Genomic DNA, 16,094 nt, shown 5'->3' on the forward strand with positions numbered 1-16,094 from the left:
TGTGTGTCCCCAAAAGCAAAACTTAAAAGATTTTACAGCAAATTAAAGAAAATGTACTTATAGATGTCCACAAAAAAATTAAAGACATTATTGCTCATTAAAATGCCATAAAATCTATGAACTGAACTAAAACCTATTAGCTTGCATATCTAAGAACTACCTCAAAGTCTTGAGAAGGGCACTTAGTGGCAATTTATGGAGTCACAGAATCAAATGGTTAAGATTTTTCTTTCTTGTTCCACTTCCTGTTGTGTTGGTGTGTGTTTGAAATGCTTCCCCAAGAAAAAAATATAACTCTCATACAGTTCACAAAATAACTTCTGTTTGAACTGGTACAGTTCTACCCTTAATTTATTCTAATTATAACAAATCCTTTTGCCCTCCTTTCAGTTAATTATTTTTCTATTAACAAAATAATTTTATTCAGAAGACTGCATTTCAATAGATTTTAGATAACAGGCCTTTATCAGATTATGTACTGCATGTCTACTTCTCAATGTAGACACACTATACTACTAAATTTTAAATTTCCCTTTCAGAAAATTTAAACATTTAGAGTAGCAGCAGAACTTCTAAGGCACATTATTGCTATTTTCAAGAACCATAAATACACCTTTCTCAGATTAGACTTTTAGCAAAATTAAATTAGCCTTATTGTTCCTGAGAATTCTGACACTATGAAAACACAAAATAAAAAATAAGCCTTTGAAGAAGCAGTTCTGAAGACTGGTTTGTGGTATAAATGCTTTGGTTTGTTTGTATGATGATCCTGACCATAATCACAAACATTGTTTTGATCTATTATAGTTAAATAATTACAATGGAGACACAAATCCTAAACAGGTCTATTCAATGGAACTTATTCCCAGGAAAAGTGTTATTAGGATTGTTCAGTTTCTCTACTTTGCTTCCTCCTCACTTCCTGCAGAAGGCAGGACCCTGAACTTTTATTACATTTTCTGCTACAGGTATGACCTTCTACCTATTATTTGGTGGAAGAGGGGAAGACATGAAGGTCTGAGAACCCAGGCCCAACTCTGCTGAATGTAGAAATCAGGGAGGCACAATCACTGTCTTAAAATACCCTGGGAATTGTTTCTATATGAATTCACACAACAAATAAAGTTCTTCATCTTTACACATTAAAAATAACTACTAATCAATTTTGGTATTCCCACTCTAATCTGGAATATTAAACTTGTTATATTCCAAGAAAATTTAAATCAGTTTTGCAAGTTGGAGAGAAAATCTAATCCTTGTCTAGAAATCCTGCTGAGAGTATATTGTCTAGGACTGGTTGAGTCTCATTCACACCACTGGAATTATTAGAAAGTGGGTCTTTTAATAATTTTCCGTATGTCAATTGGACCTGAGAAGGACAAAGACAACAAAGAACCAAACAGAATACAAAATATAATATTTAAGAAGGAGGAGGCTAGATTCATATATACAGCTGAGACCATAACTCACTTCAGCAACAGGAATGGAAAAAGTTGGAGGTATGTATTGCTTATATTCATTTTTGTGCTTCTTGAAGTTTGTGTATTATGTTACTTTGACAAAAAATAGTAAGTAGCTTATATAAATGCCACATCAGAGTTACTGAACAATTTTTTCTGTGTTTTTACTATGCTGAGGTGTTGGCTCCTATTATGCTTAGTTTACAACAGATTACAATAAAATACATTCAGTTTCCAACAGATTTGTAAAGTCTAGTTTCTAGATGTGCCTGCATAATGTCAAGGCACCTACTGAAGTTGCATAAGGTCTTAAAGTTGTACATTCTATAGATGTACAAAAAAACAGCATGGAGTCCAAACTCCAGCAATGTATAACAACAGGACAAATAACTATCACTTGGTTTCAGTTTAGTGTAAAAATCATGGGCAGCATCTGATCATGCCCAGTTTAACCCAATTTAAAAAGCTCTAAATCAAGCAAACCAGAATCTAAAAGCATGTGACATAGACTCCTGTTTCTCCTTCCCTCAACATTTTAAAAGCTACAATGGGAAGCAAGAGCAGCAGAGGGGGGTGTACATTGAGAAAGCCCTGCAGGTGTGGCTGAGCTGGTGGGGGGGGGCGGCGACACCCAGACGCTGGGGTGTTTGCTCCCGCGCCAGCGTGGAAGCCACCTTATTCTGTGATAAGGGGGCACCTACGCTGTCATGCCAGCTCCAAAGGAGTTTCGTTCCCCCCCCCTTTCAGGAATGGGCTGCCCCTGTGCAATCCTATGCAAAGTTACAGACTACAGCCAGTGAATTCAATGGGCTTATACTGAGGTAGCACACCAAATTGCACTGTAAACAAACTAGCATGTTGAACACAAAGTTAGAATCTGCTAACCTGAAGATCTGTGGATTTTTACATTCGAATGGAGGCAAAAATAATTATGTTTGTTCGATGAAGGGAGAGGAATGGATAACTTAAAAGTAAAATAAATTAAAATGCTTATTTTAAACTTAATCTCCCTTCTTTTTACAGCATTAGTGTGCTATCTACATACTAATTCATGAAAAAATGTCTTACTTCAATATTTAAAAAGGAGCCACATTTTGCTGATGTGTCTACGTAGCTAGCTGAGATCTCTAAACAAACTAAGACTAGAATTGTCATTTTATAAACCTTTACTTGAGAGTAAGTGGTGTGATCTGCCGTGGAACTTTGCGTGCACGGGATCAGCCTGCAAAACCTAATTCCTACATGGAAATGGTGCCCTTGTCACTTGAAACTTCTGTTAGCAAGCAGCTATACCAGTGCAATTTTATTTCACCCACACCAATACAAACAAAGCCCTGGCTCACAGATTGGTCTATAGAGGTGTGGCTGTTAATTGCCAGGATTGCATGAAAAAGTTGTTTTCATACGAGCGGCTTGCCTTACAAAGGTATCCTTCACCCAGCTATTTCCTCTTACATGAATGAAGCAGGCACTGCATGCTACAGTACATTGACAGTGGAACACAAGAACATGACAACAAATATATGTCACATCGGAGAAATACGGCCCATCGTTACTTAGCAAGCTCTTCATCCACAATGCAGAGCTTGCAAAGCAGGAACACAGCTATGGAAAGGGGACCAGAATATGTTACCGAAGCTCCATTTTCTGGAAAAGGAGCAACCAGTTATTGCCAGCAGCCGTGCCTGCACGATTTCTAAGAGGCATCTAAAGAGTATATAACTTCCTATCTTGCAGTTTTAATATTCAAAATTACAAAGGAAAATATGTACAAATGTATACTATGTCAATATTTTCAAATTTGGGAAAAAATCCTGATATAGCCACAGATATTCAAAAGTAGGGCAAATATGAATGCAAATGCACAGTAAAAATACATTTTTAAAGTCCAACATAAGATGGACAATGCATTAGAAAGTCTTCCTTCTTTTGTGCCAGAACAGAGAAGTATTGTTTCCATGGCTACTGGTTGAATCTAACACATTACTGTCTGCGTCCTTCTGTTTTTCATTTCTATCCCTATCTTGCTTGCACTCTGATTCCACACAACGGTTGAAAGCTGGTCTTTCCCTGGAGAAACTCCTTTCCCTGAATCTTCCAAAGGGGGACCCCATTCTTTTCCTGGGCTTGTACAAAAGCTCTGTCTTCACGCTAGCATCCTGCCTCTTGCTGTCTTCAGTACAGACTGATCTTTCTGCTGTCCTGCTAGTCATCTGCTGGATTCTCTTTTGCAAATAAACCCCACCTATTCCATAGCTGCGTTGTCCACTGTTCTTGTTGCTGGTTTCACTAGCAAGTGATGAAGAAGAGCCAGACAGATTAATCTGGCTGCAGTTATCAGATCTCTGGGGGTTACCCACTACAAAGAAAGAAATACAGAAAGCAAATAACACAGTGACAGTAAAATGAATGCTTTTTGTCTTTGTTGGGTTTTTTTAATCTGCATAATGTTGCATTTGAATCTAGTAGAAAAGGGAATATAACCTGCAGTTCAGTAAACAGTGGCAGAGATGTGGATGTTTGATTAATCTGAAATCCAGACATCTCACTTTAGCTCTGTAATGAGATGTTAACAAATATAAAACAGGACAGAGGCTACTTTTATCAAAACAAAGCTGTCCTTAAAAAAAACAAAAGCAATGCAAACAAATGAAATCAACTAAGAGACAAAACAAGCCTCATGGAATCAAATGAACATTAACAAAAATGACAGGTTTATGGCGAGTCACCACAGCAAGAGTATTTTTGGCTACTTCAGTGGCACAAGAACTGTCACCTATCAAAGGGGCATGTGCTTGCTTTTTCATTTATGTATTTAAAACAGAGCCTAACTATTTAAATATATCAAAAACATAATATATATAAAATATCTAATATAACAATGCCCTGTCCCCTGACAGGTGCCTCGTATTGAAAATCAAAAAGTGTATCCAATTCATCATAAGAGGCACCCGTTACCACAAATTATGACCTTTTTCAAATCAAAGGCGAAATCCGGAAATAATATCTAAACATGGTGACTGGAAAGCAACTCATATCAAAATGTTTTCTTAAAACCTAATCTTCTCCATGAAGTTGACCTTCCTTGCCCCAATAAATTGAATATGCTCTGTCTTATGAACTATTGAGTAATCAAGATCCCAAATGTAAAGTTGCAGACTAGCATGAAAGGTTCCCCCTGGGCTCCCTCCTACCTTTGCGCGGAGAACCCTGAGGAGAAGCAGGGGGACTGGAATGCAACGATGACACCATAGAGACATTATCATCTGGTTGTTTTTTACTGTTTACTTCTTCAGACAAACTCATTGACTTCTGAGGAGATCCTGCACCTATATCAGTAACAGAAAGTTCACAAAAAAAAAATTCATAATGCAAATTTGGAGAATTCCGGTCATGGGAACTGTCTGAAGTACCAAGGCTGAATAAATGAAGTGTGCACTTTGTAAAGGAACCATGCTCTGGCTGTAATGCACAATTTCCAGTTATTCATTCACGCGTTCCAAGTTTCAACCAGATTTGAGTTTGGCTTACAATGAAATGACATTAAGGCCACTGAGCATAGCCTGAGTGTATGGGTAAGACTGCACACTTCCTTGCAGTTTCTTGCTAAACCACTTGCTTAGGAATCAAGCTTCTCAGAATGGAACTGACATAGGCTTAGTTGGGAGTAGTGCCCCCACCACACCTATCTTCCCCCTTTTGGGAAGCGATCATGCTCTGCACTCCCTACCCCCAACTAAACGTCCCTACAATGGAGCCAGGTGTTAGTTTGATGTACAACTTTCTGCCCCTTGGCCTACGCGACGTGGCCTTTTGGACTTGTAGAAAAGTCCAGCAACTTCAAATGTACATTACAGACAATGTATTGTATTTTCAATCACGCTGGGGAAAAGTGCATGGTTTTGTTTCATTAACTTGCTTTGAAAGTATAATGGTACTACGCAGTTAGCAGATATGAGGTGCCAATACCCAAACCCTGTGTAAATGGGGTGCCCAAGGACTGAAGTTAGTTCTGGATCCATTCACAAAGGTTCACTTAATTGGCAGGCAAGTTTCAGAAGTGAGCTAAACTACATTCAACAGTCGGAAAAATAGAAAGATGTGATAACATTAATTAATGTAGGACACACACTGTCTCACATTGCCCAAAGATAATGTAAACAAAGACATTCTCTTGTTTACATTAATCCAACAGCAGAGGCAAGGTATCTAGCAAAAGCAAACCCCTCTGTCTCTGGAATGCTGACAGACAATGTAATGTGTCAAATGGTTAAGAGCTTCCTGTTTATTTTAGTATTTTTTACTCAGCAGACAAATATCCTTTGACAGACAGAAATGCAGATTTCAGTAGATGAACAAATGCTGAATTCTTATTATGTCGCTCAGTATAAAAATACTTCTGATGTCTCTCTGTTTGAAAGAATGACAGCAAAACATGAGTAGAAGGAACAGGTTTTGATGCTTTTGTAACTAATTGGGACAGAAATCAATGATTTATTGTTCAGTGTCAATTTCCACATGATGCCTGAGAGGCTTCTGTCCTTGAGATAGGACTGAATGGTACTTGTGTTGAAAGATGGGATTTTTTTGCAAACAGCTTTATATGACCTTTAATGCATTACTGGAGAGAGACAATCATACACAGCCTGCATATTATCACACTCTTTTTATTTTGTTCATCCAAGTCACCATGGGGCAATTGGTATTTAGTCCTAGTGACCATTTTCTGGTCAATGACGGTAATAACAATAAAAGTAAAGTAAAGCACTGGTGACCAGGGTTTTGACGAATTCCAAGGGTATCTTAAGAATTTCTGCAAGAACTACTTTCCAGAAAATATCTATTAAAGGAGATGCTGCTGAAACCGTCACAAAAAAAGGTTTATTCTAAACAGAGGATTTTTGTTATGAAAAATAAGTATTAATTGATAAGATGGAAACAAAGTGGTATTTTACAATGTCACACAGGAGAATGTTATGCTTTCGTAAGGCTATATGGCAGAAAGTGTGAGACAATGGAAAACAAACCAAAAGTCATGCTCCTGAAAAATTACTCATTATCATTTTTACAGCAATGTGAAACGAACTAAATAAATAAATACTCACTGAAAGTAACATGGTCCTTTGCAGGTCCTTTTTTTCTAATAGGGTACAAATTAACAGCTGGAACTTGAAGAACTTGACTCATCCTGTTTTGTTGATGAAGGTGGGCTTTTGCAGTTTGACCAACAGATCTCAGGGGTATTGGAGACATTTCCGAAACTTTTGCTCCTCGTCTTTCATTTACATTTTTTGTCACTGATATAGTGAAAAAGAGGAACTAAGTATTTTGCATTTTTTAAAAGCTGCTAACAATTTAATAAATATAAGAATCTCAACTAATATAGGAGGCCATTGGAACAGCCTTGAAATAGCTATTATTAACATTATTCCAAGCATACATTTGGTTATACTGCGAGGCTAATTTTGAGGAATACTAGATGAATTCCAGTAGGTGGCACACTTGACACACTGCTTTGCTTTTCTTCGTTATGAAGATGCCGACCCTTGTTAAAACCCGAATCTTCTGTCACTCCTCCATTCAAATGCTGCTTTGAAAGCAACAGATTGCATCCCACAAATCCACTGTGCTAACGGCCGAGCTTTACTCCAGTGCAAGGAATCTATCATTGATGCAAGAGGCTTTTCCAGATGAGCCTCTTGCATCAGGGAAAGGCCAGAGGAAGGTATGAACATTTGTGGAATGCATCCATGCAAATCCAGGATGCAGCCCTCTCCTATTCATTAGGTAGAAGCTGTAGATGATTCACTCATGAACTTCTGATCGCTGTCTCCATACAATGATTTTTCAAAGAAGATAACGATTTATATGTGCAGATCACTAAAATTCCTAATTCAATAAGGTAAACTTCTGTTATGTTCAGGCAAAAACACACAGCTACATCATATGAGAAAATGTTGGCTGGGATCCGCTAGGAATCTGCAGGGACAGAAGAGGAACATAACGTTCTTATCTTGCTCCTCCCACTGCAGCCCAAAATGCTGCTCTTGAGGAATAGTCCGTAGCAGCATGAGGGGGTAGTTGGAAGTCTGCAGTGGGAAGAGAAAAATCAGCAAAAATCTCCCACTGCCTTGTGTCCACAGGAATGCTCTGCTGAATCCATCCTATACACTTGAAAGTGTCTATGACAGAGTTAACAGACTAAAAGAAAACCTCTTAATGGTTGCCATCCCTGCAGACTTAACATGTATGTGAAGTTAAACTAAAGCATGCATTCAAATATCATTTCTGCATGTACAGTTATTTACCACCTTAAGAGAGGAGGGAGTTTAACTTCCAAATTAAATATAGAAGTGACTATATTTTTCTTATTTATATGTGTACCCTATATATGTAACTGGTAGGAAAACCAGTTAGCGAACTCAACATCAATTATAGATTTTCATGGAATGTTTACAAGATGAAAAATTCAGAGCGCTCTTAAGTAAAAACTTTCAAAAGCTAAGCAGTAGATTAAGAGACAAAAAGAAGCCATAATGAAAGTGTAAGATAGTAAGCTTCAGTCAACCAGAAAGGCCCAAAAGATAGAAGATGTTGCTAGCAAAGTCATGTTACCTGCTTTCTTACACTATCATTCAGAACTCTATTCCACTTACACCCTCTCTGATCTGGTGAACATTATCATACCTGTGGCTTCTGTTCTTTTCATTTTCTTTGTCATCCCTTAATTCTGTAAAGTGCAAACCTGGCAAAAAAACAGACCTGAAGTACTGTACAGACATCCTTCCAAGTTAAACAGCATAAGCCACTGGTTTAACGATAAAGCTAAATACTTGTTTTACTTACAAGTGCTATATGCGGGTTCACACTGAAGTGACATTCCTTGGAACTTTTCTTCATCTGTTTCCACTTTCAGATTAGACAGGTATTGTTTAACCTTCCTAGCCATCTGAGCATCCTCATACAGCTTCTTGGCATTTAGAAGGGAGCTGCGCCGGGCACGTTTTTTGTGAGCGCCTCCTTGTACATCCAGCATGTTTGAGTTTGTGCTGCCCTGGCTCAATGATCTGCAAAATAGCATATCCAAGCAGTTAAGGTTCAGCTTCCCTTTTGGCAGCAAGGACACAAAGCAGCCAACATTGAAGCCGGGTCACATACACATTCTTCTGTTAAAAGCGCATGCTGATGTCAAGTTAAAGATGAGCAGTGTTCAAATAATAATTGTCATTAAAAATGGTAACAGCGTAAATGGAGAAATTTTACTGGAAGTCTGCAATGATCAAGAACAGGGCAAATGCTATAGTTATAGCTAAGCCCCTCAGGCTTCACTGAAAACCATTTTTCAAATCTGGGTTGGACCAAAAGATGGATTTTCCCAGATGTATTGAATTCAGCACTGTTTAAGTAACTCAGTCCTAGGGTATAAGCCAAAGACAAGGTGTCTACTGACCTACACTCATTTCACTGTGTTGCCAAATACTTGCTAGAGGGTCAAAAATCTGTAATAAAACAAAGATGTGTATCCCCCATATAAGAAGCATCTCACTGTATTAATTCTCTGGGCTCATCTCCAGCATAACAAAAGTTATATACTTCATTATTTCACACTCAGTGAACAAACCCGGACTGCAACCGGTCTTTGGCTTATGAGAAGAGTGCAATGAATTCTATGAACCACAAAGGTAGTTTGTCAGAGAGATCATTTTAAGACTTTGCTGAGAAGCTGTTTTGATTTAACCGTTCCTCTTCTAATGGGAGCAAGCAAGCTAGCTAGCTGTGATCAAGAGATTTCGGTCTGAAAGACCCATGCACATGACTGGATGGCTTTGTTTACACTTTTACCCTTTCAAGTTAAAAACTGAATATGAAGTCTGCGTAGTTTCATATAGGAGACTACTAGAAAGAAACTAAAAAGTCGCCCAGCTGCATGCATGGGAGAGACTTTTTGGACAGTGACCAATACTTGCAGAATGGGAGCATGAAATTTTGGAAGCTGATATAAGATGATTAACTCCCAAGAAGGCATTTGGGCTCCAACCACAATTATATACACCCCTGATAGAACACCTATAGCACAACCACTACCTCTGGACACAAACAAACTCTGATCTCACCACTAAGTAGCTTAATAGCTTCAATGGAAGGATGTCCTGTTACTTTAAGACCAAACAAATGCAACACTGGGAGATTTCTCAACAGATTTTAAGAAAACCCAGTGGCTTTTAAAGGGAAACAACAGCACACAGGGGCTGTGTTCAAATGATGGTTTAAACTGCCTCTTCCTCGTGAGCCCTCCCAGCCCCAAAAATTGTCTGTCTATTTTTCCCCTTCCCACATATGTGTGTGTTTTAGGGGAAGGGTCAGTCTAAAAAAGAAATAATACGGCCAAAGGTTAAGCCCCCTGCACCCTGTACAGATGCAGCGGATCTCCAGCTCAGTTCATAGGGGAGAACAGGCAGCTGTTCTCTTTAAAACTGCTAGAGAGATCCATTAATGGACTTCCAGGGTTGTATCTAGTTTTGCTCCTTTATTTGGTCAAGTATCTTTTAAGGACTAACTTTGAAAACAACAAAATAATATTTTTAATAATCAGAGGGCAATTATATTTATTATTAAAAATTAAGTATTATTATGAAACAATGGTACTTAACTTTTAAGAAAATATATAATGAGTTGTGAATTTTAACAGTGTTTGGTAAGACTCTTCTCTTTGGCTTTTACCCTGGAATGTTGTGATCTGCCACAATTTCAAATGTTTAAAACATTTAAAATGATAAAATAGAAAATCAATAAAACAAATCAATACAATAAAAAAGAAGTTATGTTTTTAATGGTAGTTATGATATAACAGGAGGACAGTAACAGAAGTTTTGCTATTCTACTAAGTCTGCCCTTGATTGCTGCTGAAGGTACAAGCAGGCACTGTTATATTAATTTATTTACAGAATTTATATTCCTTCTTTATGCCCAATCAGGGCCACCAAGGTATCCATTAATTATGCAAAGGTAGCAAAACATTATAAAATTATTATAAACCATTTTGAAAACAGGAGTAAATTACATATATAAAAAACACAGACGCAGCAATTTTAAAAATAGAGTAGGAAGGAGGAGTCATTGAAGGAATGCCAAAGTCTTCACCTACAGGTGGAAGACACTGACAGTAGGGGACAGATGAATGCCCGTGTTCCACAATTTTGGCACCATGACGAGAAGGCCCTCTCTTGCATTGCTACCCATCTAACCCCAGAACTCAGGGGTCACCCAAAGCAAAGTCGAAGAAGATGACTACAGGTTCATAGGAGGTCCTTAAGGTATACTGGTCCCAAACCACATGGGGCTTTAAAGGTCAACAATAGCACCTTGAATTGGGGAATTGAACTCAGTTCTCCAGATTAGAGGACACTGCTCTTAACAGGGGGGATGACTGGAAAAGGAGGGTTCTGATAAATTTCCAGAGATCCCCATACAAGAGAGAAGGGGGTTTCTGTCCCATGATGCAGTTGATATGGAGAGGGAAACGGAAGCAACGTGAAAATTTCTAAGAACTGAAGTGGGGAGAAGCTTTTTAAAAAGGCACACAGAGAGAGAGAATAAGGACAGGGAGAGGCAGAAACAACTCTTGTTTTGTGAATGGCATAGCTCTACCCTAGGCATCTAAAGATATGAGAAAGTCCCTGACAATAAAAAGCCTAGGAAGGAGCCCACTGCTTGCATTTTCTCCAAAGAAAACAAGTAAAATTTCACATATACGTTAACATTTTGCCCATATTTTCATTGCCAATTGTGAAGAATTTTAGAACTTTGACTTCCTCTCTCAGTTTGCAGGGAATAATGTACTTCCAGACAGCACTAATATTTCAATACACCAGTGACTATGTAGGCTCTTGTAGTGAGTAAAGAGGCTCTTTGCATTGTCGTGTAAGAGTGTGCGTTTATTCTGATGACTTTGCACTACAGTCATTTCATGATGTAAGAAGGTAGTTCTTAAACATTCTCAAAAACATTGTACACTGTTTTAAAAAGATGGTATACCCACTTCTGTTAAGCTGATTTTAGAATTCAGTGGTATGAACGAGTGAGTTCTGCAGTCGTTTCACAACAAATGTGTTTCACAACAAATGGAGCAAGATTTCAGAAGGTAGAAAACATACATATTTTAGATATGAAAAAGAAGGAGTTTTGAGAGAGGAAGGCTCACATGAAGTAATATACAAAGAGGAACAACAGGTTTAGATAACACAGACTCACAATATTATGAGGACTGATAGCTCTGATTTGTTGAAATCAAAGCAGCAACAGGCTCAGGCTGTTGCACAATGACAGATTTAACATGGGAAAGTTTCACAGATACAGACATTTATAAACTATAAGATGGAAGCATAAGTTATGTAACTGATAGCTACCAGACTGCTGGTATGTGGGGGATCATATTTTTGCTTTTATTTTTAATTTCTACCCAACTAAAAACTCTAGGTATCCCTTCATTAAAAGACAAGATGGTATAAGGTTGGGTCCCCCTTAGTTTTAATATTTGAAACACACGCTATGTGAAAGGAGAACATTGTATTACATCACTATTCTGAATGCAAGCAGTTTGGGATAATCTCTGTTATTTCTCTTTTCCCACAGTGTAGGTGTCATAAATCCAAGTCTTTTCCAGAAATCTAAACTGATTTCTTCTAAAAGGCTGAATATAAAATATTAAGGGAAAAAAATTCAGGTTAACTGTTTTGCAGAGCGCATATCTGCTTAATATGATCTAGGTTTGGTGTAAGTCTTCCCTTCTTTGGTATTGCCTCAGGCAATGAGTATCGCTCGAAGCACAGAAATATATATATCAGAAGACCACACAAACACACAGATGCAGCAATATGGTTGGGTACAACATACAACTCCCCTCTATGGAATAGGTTGCCCACTTCTTGTACAAACATTCCATCATTCTAACACACATAATGCCTAATTTTACCTTAATGAGAAGAAAACTATTTAAAAGCTTCCCCAAATGCATTTCTCTTTCAGAACTGGAGCTCATGTCAGTAGAAAAGAACTACTGTGCCAAGAAAAATATTATGTTAGGGTAACTAAAATATCATCAGATGAAGATGTTGGTTTATACAAAGAAGAGGGTACACTCAGCAATCCATATTGCTGATTATGATGCAAGAACATGGAGGAAGTTTGCCTCTTTACCCTATCCCATCCTACCAAAAATAAACAGTAGAGAGGTCATCCTTCTTTGCAAACATGAATCTAAGGGACTGTATATTTGTTAAGAATCAGCAGAATTCCATGAGAATCATCTTGCAGATGTGCTCAATCCATACATATTTAGAGCTGAATCTGCATGGTGGTGGGAGGGAAGTTGTATGCATCAACAAGTCCCCTTCCGCTTGCTGGCGATGATTATGCTGGCCCCTACCTAGGGCTTCATCAAGCTCTCTAATGCTGTGGAAGGTATCACTATGCATGGCCTTTGAACAGGCTGTGGCCAGCGCAGTGGAGAATGCCTACTCTGGACTGTGGTGTTCTGTCCTTGTCCCACAGGATGCAGCCAACAAAGAGGTGTCAAGGCACATGGCCAATGATATCCATCAACCAGTAGTCTACTGTTCCCTGCAATAGAACAGCTGGCCCTCACTCCTCGTCTGGCTGCCTGCAGTTGGATTTCAAGGAAATCCACTGCTTAGAATAAAATTCCTCTAGGCTTGGTGGAAGAGGGAGCTCTTCAGCAGTGCAGCATACACATTTATAAAGCAGCAACTGATACTCAGAGTTAGCTAACCAACAGACAACATAAAGCACTTAATTTGAATTTAATCTGTTAATTTCACAATGTTTTTATATCTTGCACATTATTTTGTTTTTGATAAGGGTAATGCAAAAGCTTCTTCCTTAATATGAGTGTCCCTCAAATTGGGCATGTTTAAGATATGAGCATGGCTGGAATTCACATTATCATGGGCCCAGTTCCTTTAAAATTGGTTATAGTTAGAAGCAGTTACTGCAGGGTTAATAAAATGCATGCTTGTTTCAGGTGCATGCACTAATGAGGATGCAGCAAGTTAAAAATTGCATATTTTTTTAAAAGTCTAGGTTGCATTAATCTCTACACTTACCCCAAACTCCTCCACCTCTTCTTCCTGTAAGCAAGAGCCATATACAATGAAGCATGTATTTAAAAGGAAAAGCAAAGGGGGAAAAATCAGTTGAAAGTCAGAAAGAAAGAGGATGTAGACAGGAAAGAAGAGAAATGAAAACTTTAATCTGGCAAAACTACTTCTCAAAACCATGACACAAGATTTTCAATGGGAGTCAGACACAGAACTTGTTACAATACACAGTGAATACACAGAACACACAACAAGAGGGTAGGGAATTTTAAAGACCCTTTGTGAGAGGAGGAAAACCACCTTCCAGTTAAATCTGTAAATGGTATTTTTTAAAAATTACTCCCTTCCTATCTTCAGCTGTATGCAATATTAGTCCCATACAGATATTTGGGGTATACTTCAAGAACAATGCAAATTAATTCTTGGTTATAACTCAACATTGAATTACAGGTGAATGTAAAACTGATCGATTCATTTTAAATATAAATATTAGACAAGGCCAAATATTAGACAAGGTGGTATAACACCTCAAGTATTAGATGAGGCCTGGGTATACTCAGAGTTCAAATCCCCACTCACCATGAAACTCACAGGGTGACCCTGAGCAAGTCATTCTCTCTCAACCTAACTGTGTTGTTACGAGGACAAAAGAGTACAGTTCTGAAGGAAGGGCGGGATAAAAATGTACACGAAAAGCTTTGTAAACTAACATCCACAGTAAACTGGAGTTGCTGGTTAACCAAATATGCTAGCTTTTAATGACATCCCTCTGAGTCACTTGGCCAATGTATCTGGTTAACCAGAAAGTTTGGTTAACAAAGCTTTTACTGTAGTAAATAAATAATAATGCTTAATCCCTTTTCAGTTAGATAAGACTGGATTTTTACTGCTATAATACTTTCCCAGATGTAGGATCCTAGGGTAAAACATTATATATTCAGACACATGGAATAGTAACCTTTTCTTTTTTAAAAAATGCACAGCTGTACAAGTTTTAGAAGGGTATAGGGAGGAAATTCTTTAAGGCAGGTGAATGATGTCAGGGCTTAGCTTCCTCCTTTTCCAGGTTCTTAGCCTGGGTACAGCCAAGTATGAAAAGAAGGGCTACAGCTAAAATTGTCTCTTAGTGCACGGCTCACTACCTGAGACTAAGTGAACCAAGCCAATAGATCCCGGACTGGCCTGGATGTGCTATGCTCTATTTTTTGGGGTCTTTTTCTTGTTTGATTCTTAAACTGTATTTTTGTACACTGTATTTTGTAAGTTGAGCTGGGTCCCCACTGGGGAGTAAAGTGGAATAAAAATACTAAGATAAAAAATTAAATAAACAGATGACACCAATAGGACCTTTAGTTTACATTCACTTTCCCATGATAAACATTAATGAACAATGAAATTGAAATAAAACATAAACATGTGGATGTACAAACGTTATAATTCATTGTACAAAAAAACAACTAACGCCGTTTTCATTCTGAATGCCATACCTTTGCCTGAACATTACAGCCGGATCCATGTTAGCAGAGGTCATTCTGATGACTTGACGAATCTCTTTGGCAATCATTCGGAGTTTCTCAAAATTTACCAAGCCATCCACCTTTGAATCATTTCCTGTACAATTAAAATATGTGCAAAAGAACCTTTTAAGCATCTCTCAGTACATTTCTGTGGCTGACAGGATATTTCGTTTATATATCACAAATCTTCGTCAAATGCCAAAGGTCACAAATTCAAGCATCAGTCAAAAGAACTAAAAGATGCCAATAAGAATGCAAATGCCAGTCAAGGTACAGTGGAAATGCCAACTCCACCCTCACTGGAAGGTTATTATAGTGGCAGCTGTCAGCAGGAAGGAAATGTAACTATGCTCACTTTGATCTCACAACAATATTATTCAGGATCCTGAAATGGATAGCAACAATATTATCACCCCTGGTAAACAGACAGTAGTAGACCATTATTTGGGTTAAACAGAATTTATGCTCACTGTAGTATACTGTAGCAGAAGTCTGCAACTATTTGGGATCCAGAGTTATGAGCATGGCTCCTGTTAACATGATCCTCTTGAACCCAGATGAACAAGGTCCTGTTAGCATTTCTTACTACTACTTATTATCTATCTTTGTACTTCTTAGGATCTACAGTGACAAGAGGGAAATAGGGATGGGATTCCGCCATCTTAATATTTACATGAAGAGAAAGGTTTGGCAGATGCAACTTGTTAATTATGCAGTTGCACAGGCTGAATCATCTTCATGGTTAATTAGCAGTACAGAAGGTCTCTCCTTTTAAATTTTGTTGCATCATACTGGATTGCATCATACTATGGTTTGATGCCATGAAATCAATCCTGGACTTGCATACATGAAGTCATATTCCTACAGCAACAAACCAAAGTTTGTTACTTGATCTGAATCTTGCCTCCTCATGTTTTCTTCATTACCTCTGATGTTCCTTTTACTTCCAAAATAGTTTTTAAAATGTAGTGGCACCACTGCATCAGGGAACAGTGGATTTT

The 16,094-nt window shown here is 38.1% G+C and overlaps 1 protein-coding gene across 7 annotated transcripts in view; it reads right to left on the reverse strand.

Annotated features, from left to right (window-relative positions):
* The window catches only part of RAPGEF6 (Rap guanine nucleotide exchange factor 6), a 173,163-nt gene that overhangs the window by 16,054 nt on the left and 141,015 nt on the right, over positions 1-16,094 (reverse strand). For 3 of the 7 annotated variants that reach the window (XM_056854292.1, XM_056854257.1, XM_056854309.1), the window contains 6 exons: positions 15,064-15,187; positions 13,583-13,606; positions 8,307-8,527; positions 6,566-6,757; positions 4,655-4,789; positions 3,706-3,819 (listed from right to left, as the gene is read on the reverse strand). In XM_056854292.1, the coding sequence (XP_056710270.1) occupies positions 3,706-3,819; positions 4,655-4,789; positions 6,566-6,757; positions 8,307-8,527; positions 13,583-13,606; positions 15,064-15,187 (810 nt within the window). The remainder of the gene's footprint in view (positions 1-3,705; positions 3,820-4,654; positions 4,790-6,565; positions 6,758-8,306; positions 8,528-13,582; positions 13,607-15,063; positions 15,188-16,094) is intronic. The other 4 variants (XM_056854300.1, XM_056854274.1, XM_056854265.1 and 1 more) reach the window with 3 other exon arrangements.

This window comes from Euleptes europaea, chromosome 1, assembly GCF_029931775.1.
Source record: "Euleptes europaea isolate rEulEur1 chromosome 1, rEulEur1.hap1, whole genome shotgun sequence".
Lineage (NCBI taxonomy): Eukaryota > Metazoa > Chordata > Lepidosauria > Squamata > Sphaerodactylidae > Euleptes > Euleptes europaea.